The 27867-nt window shown below is 46.5% G+C and overlaps 1 protein-coding gene across 4 annotated transcripts in view; it reads left to right on the top strand.

The window, feature by feature from the left end:
• The window catches only part of HHATL (hedgehog acyltransferase like), a 464648-nt gene extending 443688 nt beyond the window's left edge, over window positions 1-20960 (top strand). For 2 of the 4 annotated variants that reach the window (XM_050780396.1, XM_050780401.1), the window contains 3 exons: window positions 14198-14264; window positions 15305-15520; window positions 20555-20960. In XM_050780396.1, coding sequence (XP_050636353.1) covers window positions 14198-14264; window positions 15305-15520; window positions 20555-20688 — 417 coding nt within the window. In that variant the 3' untranslated portion in view covers window positions 20689-20960. The remainder of the gene's footprint in view (window positions 1-14197; window positions 14265-15304; window positions 15521-20554) is intronic. The other 2 variants (XM_050780399.1, XM_050780398.1) reach the window with 1 other exon arrangement.
• Window positions 20961-27867: the final 6907 nt, after the last annotated feature.

Here is a 27867-nt window from a genome sequence, read left to right as displayed (position 1 = left end):
CCGTTTATCAAGGATCCTAGGACTGTGCAAGTCTCTTAGCCAAGTGGCCAGAAGGAAATTCATTGCCTGTGGACAGGGGTAATACAGGTGAAGAATATTTTAAACTCTGGAACATGACTCAGGTTAATGGAAGCTGAAAGTTCAACCATTGTAGTTTGCATTTTCCCAGAAGTAGATGCTGAGCAAAAGCTTTGAGGGCCAGTGATTTGCTTGGGAGGTGATCCCAGGAAACACAGGTATGAAAATGAGGAAGTGAGACAGAGCAGAGAATTTCCACCAATAAAGGGCACATTTCTGCACATGCTACCACAAAGGGCCACTGGAACTGAATCCTGCTGGGGAACTCCAGGAGCCAGCATAGAACATGGCCTGTGATCTTCTGGAAGCTTCGGAGAGCTGAGGTAACTGTCCACCAATTCCCATTAGTTACTGGTTGAGGGCTGCTCCCAGCGGGGGCAATAATCCTCCAACACTTGAAACCTGGCTCCCCCCTCCAGAAAGAACACTGGAGCAAAGAGTCACAGGGTCAGGGAGCTGGAAGTCAGGCCAACCTCGGAGAATAGATGTGGGCAGGGCACCCAGCATCTGCTAAAGGATCAATATTAATATTTGCAGGCCTGCTGTGTAAAGGCAAGCTCTTCCCAATCACACCGCCTATGGTATGGTCCTTTTTAAAGCAAGAAAGAAAATAGTTATGAGTAGAAGAAAAAGAAACATAACACATCCATGAAACCGGCAGCATCTTCTCTAAACCAACCCTGTAGGCCCATCTGTGTCTCCTCAAGGAAAACAGATTGCTTTGTAAGTTCCAGGGCTTTGGCTGATAACAAACCCCACTGCTGGCTTCTGATTTTCTCGGCTGTGTGCACAGTACATGCGTATGCCTTTAGCAGCCTGGCACCTCTCGCAGCAATTAGGGCCGCCAAGAAATAGCTGCACTTTCTCTCCTGCTCTCTGCAACCATAATGTATCTTTAAAATTAGCATCTCATTATACAAGGGGTCGTCCACAGGGAGCCCAGAATAAACCTCCTGCAACTTTATTGTTTTAGTGGACTTGAGCTTTTAGTGTTGTTTTCCCTCTGCTTTTACCTCAAGAAGCCACTGTTCTCAGAAAAGAGAGTGAGTGATAGTGCTCTGGAGCCTTGGGATGGATTTACATAACCGAGACAGTCCCAGGATGCCTGTCACCTCTATACCACCCTCCCATGAGCTGTTTCTTCCTCAATGTCTTATTCAGAGACCAGCCTTTTGTTCTAAGAGCTGAATGTGGAAAATGACTGAAAATGCAAATGTTCTTGATCCTAAGGCCTCACCTCACATGGCTATAGTTCAGCCCCTTCAGACCTCACGGTGTTCTAGGGAGTGGTTCCTATCCACCTCATTTGACAGTTGTGCAAATGCAGGGCCACAAAACCACAGTTACTTGCTATGAGTTACACAGATTGGACGGGAGACCTAGGACTCAAATCTAGTATCATTTTCACTATGAAATTCCCAGGGTCAGGGAGGAAAGAGAGCAGTGTCTGGCATGGAAAAAAGAACACATTTCTTGAGCATTTCTCCAAGGCTAAATATTTGTATGCCTTGGTGCATATATTTCCCCAAAACCAAGAACAAAAGAGTTACGCTTGTGTATGTTTGCAGTTTGGGAATGTAATAGGGTCTTTCCTGAGGTTTGTGTTTAGGGGCTGTGGGAGACACTGTTGATTCTGCACCCCAGGGCACCTCCACCCACCCTGGTTCACCTGCAGCTGCAGGAGACTGTTCCAAGACAGGCTGTTGGCTTCCCACACTGAGTAGCAGCACCTTTCTCTTCTACCCGTCTTAGCACTAGCAGGCCCCTACCAACCCTGACTGCTGGAGTAACCCTCAAACAATAGGAGATAGGGGCCATGGATAAATGCTCTAGTTGGACAATTCTAGGGTGTTCATCTTCTGAAAGGAGCCCTGGCAAGACTGAGCCCCAGTTGTCACCAGCAGTCACCTGCTTGTTGACTCACAAATTATTGACTTTTCTCGCTTTCCTGTCCCGTCTAACTTTCCACCTCCTCAGTTCAGCTCTCTGGGGTGCTGTCCCAAATATACCACCTGCATCTAGGTCTTCATCTCAGGGTCTGGTTTTCTTGTGGGGTTGTGGGGAGGTAGGCAAAGCAAGACAGAGACCCAAAATATAAACTAAGATTCTTGTTTGAAGACTGAGTCTCTTTCCTCTCAGCTTCAAGCTCCAGCAACTTACATAAGAAATGCAATCTGGCAGATAAAAATCACATTCTCACTCCTCTTCAAGTTCTCAGTAGACCCTGGGCCCAGCACTCAGAAGCCCTTCATTCATCTGGAGGCCCGTCTGTTACCAGCCATCTCCAGGGATGTTGAGGAAGGTGGTAAACAATCTCCTTCCTTTGCTCATCATTCTGGGTGCTAGGAAAATATGTGCACAGACCCCTCATTTCCAAGCTGCCAACTTTTAGCATTTCCTTGCACATGCTGCAGGTTCATGCTATTCCTTAAGGAATGGATGTTTTTAAAATCTAAATAGAACTTTTACTTTCATGGTAAAATTCCTGCCATCCAAATACCATTGCTCTTTAGCATGACATTTTTTTCTCTTTTTCTTGTGGTGATTTTCTCCACCAACATGCCCTTTGGGCACTGCTCAGTATTATCCTTATGCAAAGTAGCCCCAGACTTGCTTTTCCTAAAACGCTGGACCTCCAGAGAACTTCCTGCGTTGGCACTGTCCACCTCCCTGCTGAAATCTGAGACCTTGCTTTCTACCCTTGGATTTTAGGCTTGTCTAGGAGAAGCTAAGCACAGATTGATTGGTGTGGTCTGGCCCAGTGGTCAATAATTAGTATGGTGAGGAGGAGGAAGAGATGTGTTCAGTGATCTTTCTACACTACTTCTCTGTCTTGGTGACCATGCTCTGACCCTGTTCCCCTAGACCCCCACACTGCATCCCATTTTGCTGGAGCCCCTGACTTCAATCCCTGATCCAAACTTTTGCTCTTCTACTTTCCCCATGTTGAGTTATGATGGCAGGAAACAGGTGGAGTGCGATGTCCATATTTTTAAGATATGGATTCCTAGCCCCATCAGACTCTACAACCCCTTTTGACAACAGATATTTCACACTCTTCCTTTATCATCCTAAAATGACATTTATAATGGTTATAATATACCTACTAACAAAGGTTGTCTCCTTGACTAAACGCTAGCCAGGCTCCTCTGAGCCCTTTCTCAACTAGGCCCCAACCTTGGCCTATAAAGACTTGAACAAGCACTAACATAGTTCCTAACAGGTCAAGGCCACATTCTTAAGATAACTCTATTTTCCTTCCCTCTTAAAGTGCCTCCCCGAGAAAACTCAAGGTTGCTAAAAGAGTTTACTGTAAGAGCCTGACATTGAGAAGTAACAGTTAACAAGCCCAGATGGGTTTCAAATGGGCCATTGCACCCCCCATCATCACCTGTGTCCCACTTTTTGTAATTTTTCACTCCTCTGACTCTACTGAAATCCTGCTTACCCGCCTTCCTATTCCCTCTTCTCCCTTTAAAACATCCGGTCACCTCTGTACAAATTGAAGTTGCATTCAGTTCATGCTTGACTCTTTTCCCTATTGTAATATTGCAATAATATATTACTGATTAAAACCTGTCCTTATCACTTTAATTACTGTCCAGTTTTGTTTATCTTTGATGCCATACCCATGATATTTTTAAAAATCAATATAATGCCCAAATATAATATAAATATTGATATGGTTTGGCTCTGTGTCCCTACTCAAATCACATCTTGAATTGTAACTCCCGTAATTCCCACATGTCGAGGAAGGAGCCCAGTGGGAGGTGACTGAATTATGGGGCCGGCTCTTTCCTGCACTGTTCTTGTGATAGTGAATGAGTCGCACGATATCTGATGGGTTTAAAAAACGGGAGTTTGCCTGCACAAGCTCTCTCTTTGCCTGCTGCCATTCATGTAAGATGTGACTTGCTCCTCCTTGCCTTCTGCCATGATTGTGGGGCTTCCCCAGCCTCTTGGAACTGTAAATCCAATTAAACCTCTTTCTTTTGTAAATTCCCCAGTCTTGGGTACGTCTTTATCAGCAGCGTGAAAATGGACTAATACAAATATAAAATACATTCTATAATAAAAGGACTGAGAAAAAAAAAAAGATAAAGATGCTCTCTTTGACAGTTAGTAACGGCTGCTACAGAGAGCAACTTGGCAATATTCACCAACATGTTAAATGTACATATGCTTTAACTCAGCAGTTCCACTTCTAGGAACTCATCCCATAGGTAAACTTGTGCATGTGCAGAATGATTTATATTCAAGAAGCGTCGGTTATAATTGGAAAATATTGGAATCTACTTAAATTTCTATGAATAGGGCCCTGGCTAGATGAATTCAGGTATACCCTGAATTCATAATGGAATATTTTACAGATATTGAGGTAGAATTATGCTAACAGTATAAAGTGACCTACCTCAAATACATATTTTAAGTGAAAAAAGCAACATAGAGAACATTTTGTATTATATGCTTCCATTTGGAGACTGTGTGTGTGTACATGTGTGTGTGTGTGTGTTTCTTTGATACATGTTGATTTGCTTGTACGTGCATTGACTTTATCCAGAAGAATTTACCAAACACTAAAGCACTCCTTGCCTCTGCATAGTGGAGGAAGAAGAGTGAGGGGAAAAATTGGTTTTCACTGTATACCCCTTTGCACCTTTTAAGTTTTGAATTATGTGCACTTAATACTTATTCAAACCATTTTATTTTAAATTTTAAATCTATGAGCCTTTTCTGATAAAGTTGTCCTGGAACAGCTGTGTCCAAAAGCCTTAGTTCAAAGGAGGTCCCATGACCACCATGCAGGCACCAGGCAGGTTGGTAAGGTAGGAGATGTCTCTGCTGGGGGCTGGGACCATTCCAGAGGACATAGACTTGCCCTCTGCTGTGAGGGGACCTCAGCTTCAGAGAGGAGCTAGATCAGCAGGACCACAAGACTCCCAGACTGCTCTTCAAGTAATTCAAGTCTCACTGTTTGCTAACACTTCCCAAGTAGAGCTATGGAGGCCTCTTCTAAACCTTCCTCAAAAGAAAGTGAGCCAGGCAACAGGCCCGAGGACACTGGTGGCTGGTTTCCCTGGCAACTACGGTTCCTCTTTTGGCTTTTCAATATTAGTTTGAAAAGCGAAAGGAAAGCTTCTTCTGCAGAGAGCTCAATCGGCTGGGAGCTGACCTCACATTCCTGTCATCCATTCACAAGGTGATCTCCCATTTCTGGTGGCTTTTCTAACCCTGGCTAAATGAAATGTGCTAAGAACAATTCCTGTGGTTAATTGGGAGTCCACGATCCAGCCAAGGGTCAGCAAATGGCTTTTCATTCACGGCTATCCATCTTGTAAGTCCAGTCAACTAAACTGATGAAACTAACAGCCCAATTTGGTGGACGTTTATTGGTCACTTAGCATGTGTCCAGCACAATCCTTGCATTGGGTGGATAAATCACAGTTCCTGATTTCCGGCATGTCAGATGGCAGATGAGATGTTCATGCAGATGAAGAGTTCATTCAACAAATATTCATTGAGCAGCTATGTCCCAAGCCATGTTGTAGGAAATTAAGATACAATACGGTAAGCTCTAACATTGAATACACGGAAAGTGTTAGGAGAGTGTAGCGGCTCCATGGCTGCCCCACTCAAATCCCCTCAGACCTCACTATTATGGTGCTTTCAGGCCCAGCTTCCAGTCGCCAGCATCCGCAGCTCTTCTCTGAAGGCTTCCACTGGGGACTGGACCCTCAGTGGGCCAGAAGTGCTAGAGAATGAATACCCCAGGAGCTGCCCTTAGCCAGTGAGTGAATGGAGTTGATGTATAGACACGCACGCACCTTCGCACCCTAGGGTGAGATGGCTCTGAGGCCCATGTTCTACTCTGGCCCCTAGAGTGCCCCAGGAGGTTAACCACCACCCATAACTTCACTTGCCCATGATCTTTGCTTTTTCTCTTGCTCTTCTCACCCACAGACCTCTTCACTCCCTTGGGTGGTGTTGGAATTCATGACCCTTGAACAAGAGGGTCCTCAAGATCCACCCCAGATTTAGGATTCCTTTATTCCACCAACCTTATAGAAATGCCAGTGAACAAATAAAATGTTAATTTACAGGGATGTTTTACTCTGTTATGGGCCAAATGTTTGTGTCCCACCAAATTCATATGTTGAAACTTAACCAAAAAGTGAGTGACTGAGGCAAGTGTCTAAATCCCAGTACAGGTTTATTGAGCCAAATTGTGAGGAGGCACCTGGGAAAAACACAAGCCACAGAAGCATTTGCAACCTGTCCTTTCCAGGAAACTCAGTATTTAAAGGGAAAGAGCAAGCAGGAGAAAAAAAGGGAAGGGTGTAGGCAGTGAGGCAAACAGCTATCTACTTGTGAGGCTCTGATTCATGCTCAACAAATCTACACTCTACATAAGATAAGGTAAACATCTGAAAAGAGGGAGTATGGAGAAAAGATGATGCAGCCATCTCAGAGCAGGCAGAAGAGTGATTGAACTTATCTTGTCCTTGTGTATTAGTCTGTTTTCACGCTACTGATAAAGACATACCTGAGATTAGGTAATTTATACAGGAAAAAGGGTTTAATGCCCTTACATATAGCTGGGGAGGTCTCACAATCATGGCAGAAGGCAAGGAGGAGCAAGTCACATCTTACATGGATGGCAGCAAGCAAAGAGAGAGCTTGTGCAGGGAAAGTCCACCTTATAAAACCATTAGATCTCGTGAGACTTATTCACAATCGCAAGAACGGCATAAGAAAGACCTGCCCCCATAATTCAATTACTCCCCACTGGATCCCTCCCACAACATGTAGGAATTCAAGATGAGATTTGGATGGCGACACAGCCAAGCCATTTCATATTGATCTGTACCTGGGAAGATAAGCTTGTAAATGGCATTGTCAGTATGAAATTGAACAGAACTCAGTTTTAGGAGTTAAACTTGGCTTACAGACCTAAAGTTACAACTGGTGTGTGCTTGTTTTATAGGAGGATATGTATCTCAAACAATTTAGGGACCTGCAAGGAATTTCCTTGTGAGGAATTTGTGGGGGTGACCATCCAGAGAGGTGGAAGGCCTTTTACCATTGTGGGAACCTGGCTTATGTATAAAGCTATGAAAACACAGGGTTGTGTCCCTTGTTTAAGCCACCTATTCTGTGGTATTTTGTTATAGCACCCTGAGTTGACAGTGACACAGTCACTGTTAATGTTCCCTTTATGTTCCCTAACATGTAACTATTCCCACCTCAGCCATCTGGTTCTCTATAGCTATTTGTTTCAGGAAAAAGAAAGGCAATGTTGCATGGCTCAGTCTCTAGGCTTAACTCTCCCCTTGACATAATGAGTTTGGGGGTCTTGAGATTTCCTGAGATTTGATTTTCTCGTACAAAGCCCTAACCCCCAGTGTGATGGTATTAGGAGGTGGGGACTTTGGAAGGTGATGGTGATTAGCTTTAGATGAGGTCAGATGGGGGAGGACCCTCATGATAGGATTAATGTCTTTGTAAGAAGAGACACTGGAGAGCTAGCACTCTTGCTCTCTCTCTCTCACTCTCTCTTCTCACCCCCCAACCTCCTTCTCTCTGCCACTCAAGGATACAGCAAGAAGTAATCCATCTGTAAGCCAGGAAAAGAGCCCTCACCAGGACCCCGCCACGCTGGCACCCTAATCTCAAATATTCCAGTCTTCAGAACTGTGAAAAATAAATGTCCATTGTTTAAGTCACCAGTCCATGGTACTTGTTATAGCACCCTGAGTTGACAGTAACACAGTCACTGTTTATTTCCCCTTCATGTTCCCTTTCGTGTAGCTATTCCCACCTCAGCCATCTGCTTCTCTCTCCTCTGCCTGAGGGCTTTCTCTGGCTCTGCAGGAGCAGTTAAGTCTATTTGGAAGTGAGAGGGAGCTAACACCTGCTGGAACAGCCCTCAACTGATAAGAAATGGGAGTTGGTGCTCCAGGCTCTCCTCCTGGCCTCAGGTAGGCTGGCTATGAGCCATGTTCCAAGAGGTATCTCAGAGAGTCCCCAGGGGACTGGGTCTACAGCAGTCATCCACTCTACTCATTACTTCACTGTCTTCTCTCTTCCCTTCTCCCTTACTCTTGCTTCCTTGGAATCACTCCCAAATAAATTACCTGCACCCAGGTGCTGTCCCAGGCTCTACTTTTGTGGAGCCCAAACTATGAGAAGCTATTCTAAAGAAAGTCATCATGAGAAAAAGGAAACACTTCATAATGACCATAGTTACTTCTCTCTTTTCAGTCTAATCATTCCAGATATTGGCAGATGATATTGGCTATGTGGACCTTTGAAATATTCCAGGACAAATAATAGCATTTTAATACATGTTCAGGAGAAAAAAAAAGACCCAAAAGAGAAGCCTTCTAACCATCACATTTCTGATCACAGCAAATAGCCTCCTGCCCTCTGGTAAGTGGGGCTTGCTCGCAACAAGCTTAAATTCTATGAATAACAAATCAGGAGGCTCTAGCTTGTCCCTGGAAATTCCACTAAGTTTTCTACAGATACAAAATGGACATATGTCTTTGAGTTAGGTCTCACGATTAAAAAATCCTGTATTGAAAATATATCTGTTTCAGGGACTAATCTTCAGGGATGCCTCCCCAACTCTGAACAAGATCTCACTTAAATTCATTTCACCACAATCAGATGGGAATTTCTAGACTCCAAACCAGTCAGCAGTCACAGGTTTCCTCTCTCCACTATTCCCTTTCCAATGCAGCATCTGGATATGGCGCCCTCCACTCCTAGTCCTCCGGATAAAGGCAGGGACCAGCTGGTGTGTCTCACTCCGTGATGGGGGAGAGTGGTGGTGGTGGGAAGAACACAGAGGGCATTGACTTTTCCATTCCTTTTCTGAGACAAGAGAATGGGCTTGGGAGAAAAGTTAATTACCGTCTCACATTTGATGAAATACAAAACAATCTCCAAACAGTGCGAACTCCCATACAACTTCCTTTTTCTCTATTTGGACTGAACAGCAAAACCATTTCTCCATAATGTACATACATAGCAAGGTCTACACAGCAAAGAGCCTAACAGGGCATCCTCCAGCAGTGGTTTGCATACGTTCATGCGGGTGCCGAGTCCTCCCCAGATCCTCCCCCTGCTCTACTTTTCTTGAAAACATGTGTGCACCTTCCATGCCTGCTATTTTTTTTTTTTTTTGAGACGGAGTCTCACTTTGTTGCCCAGGCTGGAGTGCAGTGGTGTGATCTCGGCTCACTGCAAGCTCCGCCTCTTGGGTTCACACCATTCTCCTGCTTCAGTCTACCGAGTAGCTGGGACTACAGGCACCTACCACCATGCCCGGCTAATTTTTTTGTATTTTTAGTAGAGACAGGATTTCACCGTGTTAGCCAGGATAGTATCGATCTCCTGACCTCGTGATCTGCCCACCTCGGCCTCCCAAAGTGCTGGGATTACAGGCGTGAGCCACCGCCCCTGGCCTGCTGTGTATTTTTTAAATTGTCTGTCTCCTCCACTAGAATGGAAGCATCACAAGCACAGGGATTTTGTCTGTCTTGCTCACCACTGAATCCCAACAGTGCCTGAAAGACAGTTGGCGTCTTTGTTAGGGCTATACTGAAATTAGACAGACTTGAGCACATGTCATTTATTTGGGAGAGTAGGAAGAGATGAGAAGAATAAGATGAAGAAGGAGGAAAAACCAACTAAAGAGATGTTATCGACTGGGCTCGGTGGCTCACGCTTGTAATCCCAACACTTTGGGAGACTGAGGAGGGAGGATCACTTGAGCCTAGGAATTTGAGATCAGCCTAGGCAACATGGTGAGAACCTGTCTCTACAAAAAATTAAAATATTAGCAGAGTATGGTGGTGTGCACCTGTGTTCCCAGCTACTTGGGAGGCTGAGGTGGGAAGATTGTTTAAGCCAGGAGGCTGGGTTTGTGCCACTGCACTCCAGCCTGGGTGACACAGTAAAACCCCATCTAAGGATAGGGAGGGAGGGAGAGAGAGAGAGAGAGAGAAAGAGAGAGAGAGAGAGAAAGAGAACTGTTATCAAGTTCACCGCTACAGGCAAAGGACCGTTGAGAAGTTTTTAGATGCTTCCGGAAGGGTTCATACAGAGAGACTGGGGTTCCCATTCCCCACTGGCTGAAGATTGTCTTTTGGGGAGATAACACCCATACTTACAGGCTGAACCTCTGCAGGGGCTGAACTTTGAAGGAGATAAGCAGAGAAGGGTGCTTTGAAAGCTTGAAGTGGGAATGCTGTCTGCTGAGAACTGCCCAGCCTGGCTAGGCTGCAGCTGGTGCCAGAGGGAGAACGTGGAACTGTGGTGAGGAGCACCAAAGTCATCTGCCTCAGGAGACATCAAGCCCATTTTTTTTAAGTGAACAAATGGATTATCTTTAATGTGGATATGCATCTGGATTACAGGAATAGTGTGGGCTCCAGGCCTAACTTGCTTGGGAACGATAGTCAGAATAATTAGTACCCGTTGACCCTGTAAGAAGGAAAAATCATGACCATGGCCAAGGAGTTCAGATCCCTTATGTCTTTTTATTTTCCTAGCAGCTCTTCTATCACACATTCCTGCTCAGAATTTCCACACCTGAGAGGCAAGCAGCTACGACTGCTTTATTTTACAATAAAGAAGCAAGCAGCTCTCTTTATCATAAATTAGAAAGGCCCACTGCACAAGCCCTTCTTCAGCTTCTGATGATCCTTGTCACCTCTGGCTCTGCACTGGCATTTCCATGCTGGCCTCTTGGCCCACTTGTCTGGTTCTGTACCAGCTCCTTTTCCTCCACCCACTCCTTCACGCTGTCACTCCTCAGGGGTCTGTCTAGAGGCACCCTGCCACCTATTGCTAGCTGCCTTCATCAATTCTCCCTATAACTCCCAGGCCGGCAGCCACCACCCATGTGCGAGACTCTGGGTTCACCCCTCCAGTGTCTCTCTGCTCAGGACAAAGGCTCCCAAACTCCTCCTGGACTGTCAATGCACAAACGATCAACCAATCCCATACTGGACTCATGTCCCCACGGCCACACTCCAAGCCTGCTTTTCCTTCTGAATTCCCTGTCTTGGGTAATACTCCACCACCCACCCTTGTCTCCCAGCCTGGAAACTCAAGGACAGCCTCAGTCACCAAGTCTGGTTCCCTCTACCAGTTTCCTGAGCAGCAAGAGGTTGGTCCCTGGGAGGCTGGAATCTTTCTTATTTTCTCTACTTTTGTTTTCTGAATGTTCTCTGGTGAACACTTATGACTTGCACAATGTTTATTATGTTTCCTAATAAGTAATAGGTTTCATAATGGCTTATTATCCTAAACATGAATCTACCTTGATTGCTCCTGCTTGTGCATCCCCGAGGCCCTCCTAACCAGCCTTCCCCTTCCAGTCCATCTGCCTTTTGGGCAGTTTCCATATCACCACCTAGCTCGCCTGACCAAAACATTTCTCCAAGATTTCCTCCTACCATCTCCACTCCATAGTCCCCAAATATCAGAATTGTTGGGAGGTGTTTGCCCACTTGTTTGCTTCTGCTCCCCTATTGTATTGTCAGCTCTTGTTCATACTGAATCCCTGGGGCCCAACACAAAGTAAGTGTTGAATAAACATGAATTACATGGACCAAGGGCCGGGAGTTGAGTAACTGGTATAAGGTAGGGAATTTCTATAGAAATGGTCTCAAAGTGTGCTTGGTGGACCAGCATTTTCAGTATGGCCAGGGAACTTGTTAGAAATGTGGATTCTTGGTGGGGCGCAGTGGCTCACACCTATAATCCCAGCATTTTGGGAGGCTGAGGTGGGTGGATCACCTGAGGTCAGAAGTTCGAGACCAACCTGGCCACTGGGGAGGCTGAGGCAGGAGAATCTTTTGAACCCAGGAGGCAGAGGTTGCAGTGAGCCGAGATGACGCCACTGTACTCCAGCCTGGGTGACAGAATGAGACTCTGTCTGAACGAAGGAAGGAAAAGAAAGAAAGAAAGAAAGAAAGAAAGAAAGAAAGAGAGAGAGAGAGAGAGAGAGAGAGAGAAAGAAAGAAAGAAAGAAAGAAAGAAAGAAAGAAAGAAAGAAAGAAAGAAAGAAAGAAAAAAGAAAGAAAGAAAGAAAGAGAAAGAAAGAAAGAAAGAAAGAAAGGAAGGAAGGAAGGAAGGAAGGAAGGAAGGAAGGAAGGAGAAAGAAAGAAAGAGAGAGAGAGGAAAAGAGGGAAAGAGGGATAGAGGAAAAGAGGGAAAGAGAGAGAAGAAGGGAGGGAAGGAGGGAGGGAGGGAGGAAAGGAGGAAGGAAGGAAGGAAGGAAGGAAGGAAGGAAGGAAGGAAGGAAGGAAGGAAGGAAGGAAGGAAGGAAGGAAAGAAGGAACGAATTCAGATTATTGGGCCCTTCCTCAAGCCGGCTGAATTAGAAGTTCTGGGGATATTTTGATAACAAGGTTATGTTTTCAAATATGTCTTGCCACAGTCACAAATAAGACTAGTTTTCCCAACTGAACTACGAAAACCTTAGCAGGCTCGTGGGGAAACCACTGGAAATCATTTAATCAGCTCTTTCAAACATATTGCCCATAAGTTGCAGAAACTCAGCTGCCTCTCAGGATTAGAAGGTGGAGCAGCAACCGGAGGTGTCTCCGGGCCGCCCCCCGCCCCACCTTCCCTACCCCCGCCTCACCCACTCGACCCCCACACTGTCATCGCCACAGTCCCTCCATTCCAGAGGGAATTCCAGAGCGGAATACGGATTCCGATTTTAAAATAAGCGCTTCTAAATCTTTCTCCTTCCCTCTAAGACGAATGAGGGAAAGAAAGGGAGAGGAGTTGAGGTCCCAAGGTTCAGGGATGCCTGGTGATCTCCAGGTCCCAGGCTGGGCTGCCTCGGTGCACGGAGAGGGCGAGGGGCGCATTGTGGAGCCTTGGCAAGCGCTGCTCTTCCTCGATCCTCGGTTTGCGGTCTGTGAAATGGGGTTCGCAGTGCCTTTGCGGGGACGTCGCGAACTCAAGCACCAGCAAGCCGATTCGAACTCAAAGGGCTTCAGGGTGTAGACGACCACCGCGCACTGAGGGACTACGGGTCGGCCCGCTCCGGAGCCAGGGGAGTAACCGCGCGCAGGGAAAGGCGCACTGCAGCCTTGGTGCCTCCCTTCCCTCCACCGGACGGGTGAGTGACGACGGGCGAGGTCCTCATCTCCAGGCTGCGCAGCTGAGTTCTGGCAGGCACGGTCCTAGGGGTGTGAGTGTGTGGGCCCTCCGGAAAGGTGGGAGGGGCGAATGCCGTGGTCTACCCAAGCTTGCAGGGGTGCGGTGGGCAAGTTCCCCAGGACCCTCGCTGGCGCCGCTTGTCGGCAGCTGGGAACAGTGGGCGCCGCGGGTGGCGGTAAGTTGGCCAGGGAAGGAAACACATCGCTTTCCCAAGCCGGATTCCTCTGAGCAAAGCCAGATGGTGTCATCCCCATTTTACAGCTGCGTAAAGAAAGGCCCAGAACACCAACAGCCAGCTGTGGCCGGAGCCCTTTCACTGACCCGGAACACTACCTCTCAGAAACCTGGAGAACTGCGAGGGCTTTTAATGCGGCTGAGAAGAAAGTAAAGACCCCGACTCCTCTCTCCTTCGAAAGAGCCCACACAAGTATGAAGACCAGCGCCTCGGACGCTCCGGGGTAGGGGGTCCCACGCCCCATCCCTCTCAGAATCGCGCCTTACTGACGCTCAGTCCCGCCCAGTGTTCACCCCCCACCCCCGCCCCAGTTTCCTTTCTGGACCCTCCGGTCCCCAAAGCGAACTAAGCTAGCGGCAGCTTCTCCATCCCAGGGAAGACTCCAAACTCCTAGGTTTCCCACCTTGGAGAGCACTGCTCTGGAATGCGCAGGGGAGCTGCAGCTGGAAAGGGTTGGAAGGAAGCTTCTCGGACCCAGAGGGGGGCAGACACCGGGCCCAGCCAGGGAGGGGTTAAATCCGCCCCACTGGACCACCTCCCCCTCTCCCCCAGGAGCCACTTCAACCGGTTGTCGTCCCAGTGGCCACCCTCTGAGCACGTGTTGCTGCCAGTCTGCGTCAGCGCTGGGTAAATACATGACTGGGCGACGCCGCCGGGCGGGGCTATTTAAGAGGCAGCCGCCCTCTGGTCCTCCCTGAACTTGGCTCAGCTGCCGGGCTGCTCCGGTTGGAAACGCCAAGCCAGCTGCGTTCTAATCCAAAAGGTAGGTCCCTCGGTTCGTCAGCGGGGGATCCAAGTGTCGTGTGTCTTTGAAGAATGCTGTCGTCAGCTTTGTGCCCATTTCCATTTTGCTTTTCTATTTTCTGTGTCTTTCCTCCGAGAGCTCGAAAGACATTTCTTGAAGTCAGAAACAACGGTTCCGGGTCTAAAAGTGAGGTCTGGGTAGGTAGAGCTGCTTTAGAGGCTTTCACGCGCCGGCATACCCATTCGCTAAGATTCGCATGCAGATTGAGATTTGCTAGCTGTTACACAGCGGTGCTGGGGACGTTGCAATATTTTCTAATAAAATACCAGAGGGTTTTCAGATTCAAATTCATTTTCTAAATACTGCAGAAAATTTCGAGGCTTTACGGATAGAAATGTGAGGGTGTTTTATCCACTAGCGATCTAAAATGCACGGGGCTTTGGAAGCCTGAGTGCTGGGCACATATTTCTGATTTTAAAACCTGCCTATGTTTTGCGTAGTGGCTTATTGCCATTTCCCACCTACACTTTGAGAAAACTTTATAAATACGGCTTTATTTATTGCTCCTACATTTTAAACTGTGCTTCTCTTTTTCGTCATTTACTGTATTTCCATATTGAAAGCTTGTTAGCTATCTGGAAAGGTGCTTTCCCTAGGGTTCTCGTTTCTCCCACGGAGTCTTCCCTTTAGGATATTTTTTTCACACTATTTTTAATCTCGTGGGGTTTTATTTTTCTTCTTTCAGTTAGAAGAGAGGCACTCTGCAAACACTTCCTCAAACTTTAGGGAAGCAGAAAACATTCCTTCTGCTCAACACGGCAAAAAACAGGGTCTCTGTCTGCCCCTCGGCACTGGGTGTGGAGTTCCCAAAGACCAGCCGTGTGCGCCCGGGGGCGCGCGCCATGGCACTCGGCTTGAGCCCTCGTGCTTGTGGCGGCCTGGGGAGTGTGGAGCACCTGTGTTTGTCCTAAGCCGGTTTCTGGGTGCCCTGCCCGCCGCAGGAGCTCTCGGATGCCCAGCCTTTCCGTTAACGCCCCCTCCTCCTTTGCTCCCTACAGCCATGAACAGCTGCGTGCGCCTGTGCGTACTGATGGCGGTACTGGCGGCTGGCGCCCTGACGCAGCCGGTGCCTCCCGCAGAGCCCGCGGGCTCCGGGCTGCAGCGGGCAGAGGAGGCGCCCCGTAGGCAGCTGAGGGCAGTGCAGAGAACGGACGGGGAGTCCCGAGCGCACCTGGGCGCGCTGCTGGCAAGATACATCCAGCAGGCCAGGAAAGGTAAGAATGCTGCCTCCCCATCCCTCACTTCTGCCCTTGTTCCCAGGCTCTGGATGCTGACCCTCTTCTCTAGCGCCGGCCTAATGAAGATGACCTCTCTCGGTAGGAAACAAGCAACATGGTTTCTGGCCGTCCTTTGTAGCAATCTGAGAAGGGGTATGGAGGACTTAATTTATAAGTAAGGGGACCCTTCTTGAAAAGCTTTCTTTGAACTAATTTTTAGCAATGTTGCTGATTAAGTTCAACACCATTTTACCAAGCCATTAAAAGATAATTATTGAACCCTAGGAAAGGGTTCCTAGATACACTAAATACCCTCTACTAAAAACGCAAAGAACCTGGGAGCCACCCAGATACCGACCCTTGGAAATCCTCTAGCAGGAAGGCGTCAATGCTGAGAATGCCTGAGATCTGGCTACAACAGTTTAAGAAAGCAGTGACAATGTGTCCATCTCCACCAAACCATGTAACAGAAGGAAAGAATCAGCAGCAGTTTTGTGTTCTCCTTGCAATGACTTACACATGATTACCCAACAAGAGAGGTATTTGTTTTTACTTTACTGTCGCAGAGATGGTCACAGTTATAGCAAGAGCTGAGCAAGTCATTTTTCTCAGCATCAAAGTCTTTCTCCAGGAATAAGGTGATTCAGCCCCTCACTAGCTGAGTGGCATGCAGGCAGTCCTGACCTGAGGCTAGCTTTCCCCTAAGCTCCTTCCAATTCTTTGTGTGATTCAGAGGGAGGCCCATTCATCTCTTGTGACCCATAGGAATCATGCTTTGGATTGCGGCAGCTTTTTTCTGCCAACTTTATCCCCAGTGGCACTAATAATGAACACTGGCTGTGGAGGAGTGTGCTGAACAGTACAAACACAGCTGGACATTAAAATAATTCAGCAGGCCAGGAGCAGTGGCTCACGCTTGTAATCCCAGCACTTTGGGAGGCCGAGGCAGGTGGATCACATGAGGTCAGGAGTTCGAGACCAGCCTGATCAACATGATGAAACCCCATCTCTACTAAAAATACAAAATTAGCTGGTTATGATGGCACATGTTTGCAATCCCAGCTACATGGGAGGCTGAGGCGGGAGAGTAGCTTGAACCTGGGAGGTGGAGGTTGCAGTGAGCCGAGATTGCACCATTGTACTCTTACCCAACAGGTGTTCCAGGGCCTGGATTTGAACCTTAACCCCTGGCTTGACCAGAAAGGGATAAGATGAAGAGCTTTGGCTCTGCAGAGTTCTCCTGTGGGCTCACATGAAGGGAAGACTGGAACTCTTTGACCCAGAGGCTTCAGAAGGAAAGAACAAATCAGTGATTTGTTGTATTTCCTCCTGTCTTTGGGAAATTGCCCCACCCACTACCTTCTGTTTTGCTTTCCTACTAATTAAATTGAAGAAGATAGAAATACTTATCACATGGAGAGAGAAAGTCTGAAAGCTTTTGAGTTCCTGCTGATTTTCTGCCTGAAAATAATTTAGTGTCTGTCCCCAGATACAGGCTGAATTTCAGCCAGACAAGTCTGAAATATCCTAGGCTTTTCATTGATCTGTGGATCTGGAACTCCCCTCCCCCAATTTGGGAAAGACCCTGTTTTTCTTCTATGTAGGCTGAGGATATCTGCAAAAAGGCCTGAAATGTGCTGAATTGACTCTTGGTTCCAAAATTGTTCTAGGAAAAAAAAAAAACAACAACTCATTACCACATTATTTCCTAGAACCAATACTAGACAATGGCTCTTAAAGCATAAACCTTAGCTGGAAAGTTTTTCTAGTCCTTCTTCTCAGCCCCCCTCTCCCTTTGCCTTCAGCCAATTGTGCCAAACAAACCCAGGAGAAAATAGCAATCACTTGGAAATTTAGATGCCAACACCTAGGATCAACGCTAGCTAAAAAACAACCAAACTCTTCTATGTGACAAACATGAACTAGGAATAAATACTCACACTATAGAAACTGCACGGTTTCTTTGAATATTTTACATATTTTGAAATCATATCAGATTTTTGCTCCACTATAGTATATATTATGCTTAAATGTTCTAAACAAGACAATGCATTCTTTGAGCAGTGCTTAAGAGTTTATCATTAGGAAATATCTGCAGCACTTTCAATGGCCCAAGAAGAAACAATTCTATTGGAGGGCAGTGGGTAAAGATACCTAGAGGCATTTAGTGGACACCTCCCCCATGCCCAGCAAAGCTTCAATGCTACATCTATATTGTCTCTCTCAGTACAACAGCCCTGCACAGTATTATTATACCCATTTTGCCAGCGTGGAAGCTGGGGCTCTAGAAGCCTGAGTAACCTACATGTTGTTCCGTATCTACGCAACAGCAGGGCTGAGACTCTATCTAGTCCTGCTCCTCCCAGGAGGGCCTGGAAGCCATTCAGCTTCCTAGCTGTACTACCTAATCCACATTTTAAAGTTTAAAAGAGCTAAACCCTTCAGTTGTAGCAAGAGCCCAGAATGTCACTGTTTTCTCAGCACCAAAGCCTTTCTCCACGAATAAGGTGATTCAGCAGCTCAGTAGCTGAGTAACATGCAGACAATCCTGTCCTGAGGCTCGCTTTCCCCTGAGCCCCTTCAAATTCTTTGTGTGATTCAGAGGGAGGCCCGTCCATCTCTTGTGGCCCGTAGGAATTAGACTTTGATCAATTCCATACATCAGATGTAAGCCTCTACTCTATGTCAGCACTGGGAAAGTGAGTGAGGACCCTGGTAAATACACATGACATTAGGACAGAACTGTAGGTGGAACAGGGAAGTCAGGGTGTGTGATAAATGCAGCTTCCACAACTGAACATGGTGCCCCCACCGTTAACTGAGGCTGCTTGCTCGTATTGAAGCTGTCACTTCGCTTCCATTAGATGGAAATTTGGGTGTGCCCAGGCCTTAGTGGGCACTCATCATCACAGCAGGCAGGAGGATGGGTCATGTTTCCACGTGACTGTGTACAGGTAACTGGGTCTATAGGTTTTCCTGAATTCAAATACTAATATTTCACCTGAACAATGAACAATTAAATAGCAGGGGCTATTTTTCTTCTACATAGGCTGAGGATATCTGCAAAAAGGCTTGAAATGTGCTGAATTGACTCTTGGTTCCAAAACAGGGAAGGGTTGCGGTTGGGGAGAGAAAGAGTGGGGACGTTGTTCTGTGTTGTTTCTGTTTTTAATTAAACTTGCTTAATTTTATTACCCTGGGTAACTGCCTTTGCATTTTCATTTATCAATAAATAAGCCATAGTCTGACTCTACTCAGCCTATGGGCAGGAGCTGGCAAGGGCAGCTTCATGCAGAAGGGATATAGACCAGCCTCACAGGAGGTGGGGACACAGTGGCCCCCAACACAGTGGGAACCATTGAGTGGTCCCCCACTCCTCTACCCTTGAATTGGTCTGGGCTTTGTTCACTGAGGTCCCTGAAGAGCCTTTCTTAAGACTGAGCTTGCACAGGAGAAGGTGTCCTACTGATTTCGTACTCCAGGAGGCTACTGTCTATGAACTTTGAGCTAGGACTATGTCCCATGCCTCCAAATAAACTGCCTCTTCATGTCCCTACTCACTCAGTGTGAGCTCTACAAAAGGATCACACTGTTCCTGAAGACTTAACTTCCATCCCAATGGGACCATTTCAGGTTCAGTTACTGCATTTTGGTCAAAATGGCTGATTTAAATCACCTTTGTTATCACCTCTCTCCCGCCCTTCTTTGAGTATTACTGAGGTGCCAAGATTTTAATCTGACAGTCTTTTTCTGAATATCATTTTTAATTGATATTGATTTATCATTGAAAATAAAATGATCATCAATTCAAAACACTGATAAATGAAAAACACTTTCTGAATGTAACTTTCAAATTCATATTTTTAAAAGAGTATTTATATAGCAAAGGGGCTTTATTTATTTTTTTCTTTATTATACTTTAAGTTCTGGGATACATGTGCAGAACATGCAGGTTTGTTACATAAGTATTCCTGTGCCATGGTGGTTTGCTGCACCCATCAACCCGTCATCTACATTAGGTATTTCTCCTAATGCTATCCCTCCCCTAACCCCCTGCCCCCCAATAGGGCCTGGTGTGTGATGTTCCCCTCCCTGCGTCCATGTATTCTCATTGTTCAACTTCCACTTATGCGTGAGAACATGTGGTGTTTGGTTTTCTGTTCCTGTGTTAGTTTGCTGAGAATGATGGTTTCCAACTTCATCCACATCACTGCAAAGGACATGAATGCATTCTTTTTATGGCTGCATAGTACTCTGTGGTGTAAATCGCCACATTTTCTTTATCCAGTCTATCATTGATGGGCATTTGGATTGGTTCCAAGTCTTTGCTATTGTGAATAGTGCTGCAGTAAACATATGTGTGCATGTGTCTTTATAGGAGAATGGTTTATAATCCTTTGGGTATATACCCAGTAATGGGAAGGCTGGGTCAAATGGTATTTCTAGTTCTATATCCTTGAGGAATTGCCACACTGTCTTCCACAATGGTTGAACTAACTTACATTCCCACCAACGATTTTATTTTTTTAACCGTTCCAACATCAAGATATTATAATTGTGCTACCTTAACAACAAGAGCTCTCCAGGAGTCAGGAATGTTGATGGATATTAAGGGATGAATTTAGGAATAAATAAGTACTGGAAAAATCTTTGGTTGGTTTCTGCTGAGGCCATGTACAAAAGGAAAACACCCACCTACCAAAAGAAAGCAAAAGGTAGGGAGACTAAGGAAAATCTAGGCAAGTCCCCAGCCTGCAAGGCTGGAGAAAATGAATCCACCTAAATACTTGCAGAACGCAAAGCACACCCCTAACTTGTAAATATTGTCCTCTCTCCAGTTACACAGACATTGGTCCTTCTCCTCTCTTAGATTTTGGTCTATCAATTCCACTACTTTGACAGCTCTTTGATACCTTTAAGGTGGTGTCTATTATATTGTGTCTGGCTTTTTCCATTGCTATCCTTCACAAATTGAACTAGAGATGCTTTTAGATGTAATGTCCCTGTTTCCTTCCTCCCTGTCCTTTGTAGCTCCTTCTGGACGAATGTCCATCATTAAGAACCTGCAGAACCTGGACCCCAGCCACAGGATAAGTGACCGGGACTACATGGGCTGGATGGATTTTGGCCGTCGCAGTGCCGAGGAGTATGAGTACCCCTCCTAGAGGACCTAGCCTCCATCGGCCCAACGAGAAGCAACCTCCCAACCCAGAGGAGGCAGAATAAGAAAACAATCACACCATATCTCATTGTCTGTGGAGTTTGACATTGTATGTATCTATTTATTAAGTTCTCAATGTGAAAAATGTGTCTGTAAAAATTGTCCAGTGCAACCACACACCTCACCAGAATTGTACAAATGGAAGACAAAATGTTTTCCTCATCTGTGACTCCTGGTCTGAAAATGTTGTTATGCGATTAAAGTGATTTCATTCTGCCCTGTCATTCCCTGCGTCTACTGAGGGCAAAGGGCTCCATTTGATCCTTAGAACATGCAAGGAGGGAAGCCTGATAGATGCTATACCAGGACAAATCCTTGTAGTAGATGTCCCCAGAAAGGGCTTGGGAAATGCAGCTCAGGCCTGAAGCTAACTTTGCTACAGGCCAGCTGGACAGTGAAAGGGTCATCTGTGGGCAACTCCAGAGCCCAGCCCTGGCCACCCTGATCCCCAATCTTATTTGCCAATCCTACTCCCACCAGGGTTTCCTTGGGGTTCTCTTGGCCTTTCAACAAGTTACAGGCAGTAACTGGCCATGGTTTTGCGTACATTTGATCACTCCATGGCTCTGTGGCACAGAGGTTATCATCCTTTCTTTACAGATGAGGAAACAGGCTCTGAAGAGTGAAAGTGACGGCCCTTATGCCCCAGCTAAGGAGATTCACACACTGGAGGTCTTAATGTTCTGAGGCTAGCGGGACCTTCATCACTCTAGCATTTCTCCAACTGAGTGCACAGGAATCACCTGGGGAATCTTGTTAAACTGCATGTTCTGATTCAGCACATCTGGGCGGAAGCCCGAGCAAGTTCCCAGGTGATGTCAATGCTGCTGTTTGCAGACTGTACTTGGAGCTGCAATGGTGCAGAGAAGAGCCTATAATTGCTTTTCCTTGAGCCCCACCATGTTTTGGAGTTGGTGGGACTCCAAAGTGCTGGGGAGACTCTGGTAGTTATACAGAGCAGAAGCCAATCTGTCTGTTGGCTCTCTGTAGAAATCAGTGAGGGGAACTAGTCCAAGGCGACACCCAGAGATGATCCGGTACCCACCATCCACAGTGCAACCTTTCCATGCCTCCTGCTGAGGCCTCCAAGACCCTCCAATCCTTGTCCAGCAGAGGCCCCAGGTGTCCAGTGCAACAGAACCTGGCAGCCCCCAAGAGCAATATGTTGAAAACAAGACTGGCAAATCTAAAACCTTACCCAGACCGGCACCACTCACTACTGGCACTCAGTGCCACCTTCCTTAGTGTTGGGGACAGGACACTGGGAGGGAGCCCCAGGAAGACTTGGTCAGTACAATTCTTTCACTTGAGCTGAAGTTGGGATTCAGTGTAAAACTTACTCCAAATAGGGGACACTATATTAGTCCCTTCCAAGGTACCACCTCATTCAGTCCCTACAATTAGTCTCCAAGACAGCCTCATATCTTAGGTATCCAACCCCCATTCAGTCTAGAATATCCAGATGCCTGTGTATTTAGTGCCCCCTCCCCTTGCAAAAATCACTAGTTTTATGGGTGTGTAGGGGTTATGTGCCCGTGTGTGTGTGCGTGTGTGTGTGTGTGTGTACTGTTTGTGTATTGGGGATGGAGGATGAATGAAGGACTTGGAATTTAATATAGAATCAGCAGTGGGGAATGGATGGTGAAAGTCTGATCTAAATTACTGATTTATGAATCATCAAGGAAGTGGGTGTTAAAATACCATTTTCAAAGGTAAAGTCATGACTCATACAACACAAAATGAACATATGTGAAAGATATCATTTAACTCATCAATTAATAAAGGAACCAGTAAGATGTCACAATCATTTCAAAGCAGAATCTGAAGGATAGTCAGGTATAGACAGCCGGGAATAATAACAGAGAGAAAACTGGTTCATATCCATAGGTCAAGAAAACATACTGTTTGGAATAATCCACAACAGAAGTTACTTGTATCATTAGAGGACAATATTCACTTATGTTTCTTTATGTTTTGTTTTGTTTTTTGAGACAGGGTCTCAGCTCTGTTGCCCAGGCTAGAGTGCAATAGCACAATCACAGCTCACTGCAGCCTCAACCTCCCAGTCTCAAGCAATCCTCCCACCTCAGCCTCCCGAGTAGCTGACACTACAGGTGTGTGCACCACTCCCAGCTAATTTTTGTACTTTTTAGAGGGATAGGGGTTTTTGTCATGTTGCTCAGGCTGGTCTCAGACTCCTGAGCTCAAGCAATCCACCTGCCTCTGCTTTCCAAAGTGCTGGGATTACAGGCGTGAGTCACCGCATTTATGTTTTGATAGGCAAGAATTGTTTGCATTTGTATCAGTTTTCCAGGGATTATAAGTCACTCAATCAAAGACACAGACCCCAGCAGCATCAGATAAATGCCCAGCATTCCACTGAAAGGACATTCAGTCACCCCCTCTGCCCACTTCCAAGCCTTTCACAACTTTTTCTAACGCAGGAAAGGGAAAGGAAAGAACATTCCTGGCCTCCTCTTGGGTGCTATAGAAAGAGTCTCACAAGCATCAACCTAGGTAGCAGTCCCAGTCCTGCAAGGTAATCATGATTCCACTCCTCCAAGAGGAAACAGGAGCTCGGAGAGGTTAAGCGGCTTGGAGGTGCACATGCTGTCCACAAATGGCAGTGCCAGGGTGTAAGCAGCTGGCTCTGGAACTTCTCTATGAAAGGACTTAGGGCCACCGTCTGGCAGAGAAGGGCCTCTGAACCTTGTCTGGAAGCTGCACCTACACAATGAAGGCATGGAATCAGCATATGTGATCATGTGTGGAGTCTTGGAGGGGGCCTGATGAAGCTCCCTGGGCACGGGAGGCAGAGAGCCTAAAGACCCGTTCCCCTATGCTTTCAGTACCATGCTGGGCTGAGGACAGCACCTTCTGACTGCAGAGGCCCTGCTCTTATCTCTATGCCACCTGTTCTTGCAGGGTCCCTGGACCCAGAACATGCAACTCAGGCCTTCCTAAGTCCTTTCTCAGGGGATCACATCAGGCTCCTGCAACTAAGCTGAGCAACTCTTGCAGAGAAGCCAGCTGCTCCTAAACTCCACTTTAAAGAGACCCGAACTCACACAACCACAAAGCCATGCCCACTGCCCTGCCCTCCTCCTCCTCCTCCTCCTCCTCGTCTACCCAGCTGTGTGATCCTGGGCAAGATCATGCCCAACCTTTTCCCCCTCCATCCCTCCTCCCCTCACTAACCCTTCTTTTCCTGCTAGCTGTCCTGGAATCCCTTGGGCTTGCAGGAACTCCACCCAGGCCATATCCTTCTACAGCTATTCCTGCTGTTTGTGTCCTCAGCTCTGCCAATTAAGGCTGCTCAGAAGCTTCCTTTTTGTTGACCCACTGGAATTTAAAAGCTGAAGAGAGCAATGGCTATCACTCTAGCTCAACCCACACCCTACCCTACCTCAACTCCCATTTTACAAATAATAGACTTGCCCAAGATCACACAATGAATTAGTGATGGAACCTGCAGCTCTCTCTGGAATTAACTCCGTGCCAGCCTGAGACATAAAGAATTGCCTGGTAGTCCCTGCATTTGCTGATACCTCTGGACCTTTGGCTTGGGATATCTGACCTGCTCTCACCTGCAATTACTAATATCTCCATATGACCAGCAGCCAGAGGGTGGACAGGATTCACTCTCCCAAGATTTGCTTCACCAAAACCAAGCTGTAAGACATCTGACCCACAAATTAGGGAATCTACTTAATTTGTCAGCAACCTACTGAACCCAAATGACAATCTTTGCTCTCAGGCTCAGCCAAACCCAGGTATAAGGAAAGGAAAATGGAAGAAAGACAGTATATGTTCATTCTTTCTTTTAACATATAACCAAAAAAAACTCACCCCCAACTCTTTTTGTTGACTCTGCTTTGAAGAGCCAAAGGAAAGAATCCTGATCACTTTGCTAGATTTCCAGGACTGTGAATATTTTTTTCCAGCATCTTCAAATTATGGCTAGTCCTGAAGATAAATAAAGCAGAAGTCAAGCAGAAAGAGAGAAAATCGTTGCCTCACTAATTTCCCCTGGGTTCTAGGTTCTGAAAACATCTCTCACCAGATATTAAAATGATCTGTCTGTGTCTGTCTCCTGCTCTAATCTGTATCTTCCCACAGAATCAGGATCGGGGATCCCAGATGAGACAGCACCTGCCCTGGACTCCCCACCATCCCCAAGGCCCACACTGGACAGACCTCCCCCAGACAGCCTCATCATCACCCCCACCTCTCTGACTTCATCTCATCACTGCCCTCTTCACTCATTTCACTCCAGCCTCACTGCATTCTTTGCTATTCCTTGAAAACACTAAACTCACTCCTGACTCACAGCCTTTGCACCGCTGTTCCCTCTGCCCGGCTCACTCTCACTTCCAAAAGCATGGCTGGACCTCTCAGCTCATTCAACCCCAAAATTACCTGCTCATAGAGGCTGTCCTGACCACCCTCTCTAAAAAGGTTCCTCTGAACTGGGCACAATGGCCCATGCCTATAGTCCCAGCTATTCGGGAGACTGAGGTGGGAGGATCACCTGAGCCGAGAAGTTGAAGTCCAGCCTGGGCAACATAACGAGACATTATTTCTAAAAAAAAAAATTATTTTCAGAAAAAAAAAGTCCTCCATTACCCTCTCTCCCCTTCCCTGCTTTACTTTTCTTCACATGTTTATCATCTCTTGGAATTACATTGTATATGTATTTATTCATTGATTCTGTCTCACCAATGAATACAGAATACCAAAGTTCTGTCAACTCTATTAGGGCAGGGATTTTTGTCTGCTGTGTTTATTGCTATATTCCTGACTCCTAATACAGGCTTGGCACATAGCAGATACTCAGCAACTATTCACTTAATTAATTAGTTCATTAATTAATCAATTAGGGAAAAATCTGTCAGGGTCCCTGCTACTCAGGTCACAGATTGGTTTTAGAAGCAGTTTCATCAGACCATTTGTTTTAAAAATCAGAGAAGTAAAGCTGCCCCACTGACACAGCCAAGTCCCCCCAAGATAGGCATAAATTGGAAAACAGATCACTCACACAAAAAGGTGGCTGGCAGTGTGCACAGCATCCGTGGAGAGTGGTGGTATGCGCCAAAGTACACCCACACCAAACACACACGCACACTCACACGCATGCACATCCAGCCCTATTTCTTTTGCTGCAGTTAAAATCCAGAATGGCAGCCGGCACGGTGGCTCATGCCTGTAACCCCAGCATTTCGGGAGGCCGAGGTGGGCGGATCACCTGAGGTCAGGAGTTTGAAACCAGCCTGACCAACATGGAGAAAGCCCATCTCTACTAAAAATACAAAATTAGCCGGGCTTGGTGGCACATGCCTGTAATCCCAGCTATGCGGGAGGCTGAGGCAGGAGAATTGTTTGAACCTGGGAGGTGGAGGTTGCAGCTGAGGCAGGAGAATTGCTTGAACCTGGGAGGTGGAGGTTGCAGTGAGCTGAGATCGCACCATTGCACTCTAGCCTGGTCAACAAGAGTGAAACTCCATCTGAAAAAAAAAAAAAATCCAGAAAGCCTTGGCAATCTCAAAGAAGGAAAAAGAGGAGCATTGATGATGTTCATTGCACTTACTCAGAATATTAGAGAAGTGGAAACAACCTCAGTGTTCCACAGAGAGGGGTAGCTGTTAAAGAAATTAATGTGCATCGAATTAGTTAAGTTAACGTGCATCCACTTAATCAAGCAGTTGTTTTAAGCGATGAGTATGAGGACAATGTAGAAACATTGAAAATAATCATGATCCACGTAAAGTGAAAAGGTCCACTGATCATATTAAGTTTATTTTCCAATGAATGAGATTATGTGAAAATGATGATAGTCATGCTAGGGTTACAGGATCACAGGTGTTTTTCTTTCTCTTCTCCAAATTACTTGTGATATTTGTAGCTCGGCCGGGCGCGGTGGCTCAAGCTTGTAATCCCAGCACTTTGGGAGGCCGAAACGGATGGATCACGAGGTCAGGAGATCGAGACCATCCTGGCTAACACAGTGAAACCCCGTCTCTACTAAAAAATACAAAAAACTAGCCGGGCGAGGTGGCGGGTGCCTGTAGTCCCAGCTACTCGGGAGGCTGAGGCAGGAGAATGGCGTGAACCCGGGAGGCGGAGCTTGCAGTGAGCTGAGATCGCGCCACTACACTCCAGCCTGGGCGACAGAGCGAGACTCCGTCTCAAAAAACAAAATATGTGTAGCTCGTCCTTATAACAACCATGGCCCATGTTCTCTAGGCTGTGCCAGTCTACGGTGAGACACAGAATCATAAGAACAGACACAAAAATAGTTCTTCAACCACTTCCTTTGCCAAGGAAGCAACCCAATTCTCCTCAGATGATTTTCCAATCACCGAGGTTTGTGTGTGCGGCCACCCACAGTGTCTATCCTTTCCAGTTCCTTGGTTCTCTCTCACTAAAGCCATGAAGGCCCCCCAAAAATATCACCTCTGCTGGCAGAAATGAGTATTCTATCTGCTGTGCACACCTGCAGGTTTTGGACCAGTGTCTACTGTCTTCTGGTGCCTTCCGTCCTCGGTAGGGGAGCCTAGGCCACATTACTCCCATGTTGTTCTCACCTGACAGGGTCTCAACAGCACCCTGCAGGGCCTGGATGCCATGGGAACCTCTCTGATAAGCAGTTATTGCCAAAGAGACCAGTTGCCCCAGCCACATGACTATGCTGCCACCCCTCAGAGCGGAAGTCCTTTTTCTGCTCACAGGTTTCCAGAAACACCATTGGCCTATGAAGGTCACTTTGTATGTCTGAAATCTCTGCATTTACCTAATAAATAGAAAATGATAGATTCAGTCACATGGGCAGTCCATTCTTTATACCAGGTGGCAATCTTTAGGTTCAACAAGGTAGGGATAATACAGAAGGGCCACAAGTTTGGTTGCTAGGATGGAACCAGGGCATACCCTCTATCAGAAGAACTGTATCAGTTCCTTTAGAACAGGCTTGCTTCTATGAATTCTTTTAGTTTTCCTTCATCTGAGAATGTCTTTATTTTGCCTTCATCCCCAAAGGATATTTTTGCTGGATTTTGAATTCTAGGTTAACAGTTAGTTTCTTTCAGCACTTTATAAATACCGTATCACAGGTTTGGATTGGTGG

Source organism: Macaca thibetana, chromosome 2 (assembly GCF_024542745.1).
Source record: "Macaca thibetana thibetana isolate TM-01 chromosome 2, ASM2454274v1, whole genome shotgun sequence".
Classification (NCBI taxonomy): Eukaryota; Metazoa; Chordata; class Mammalia; order Primates; family Cercopithecidae; genus Macaca; species Macaca thibetana.
Note: the sequence above shows the minus strand (reverse complement) of the source record. Positions and strands in the feature narration are given on the sequence as shown.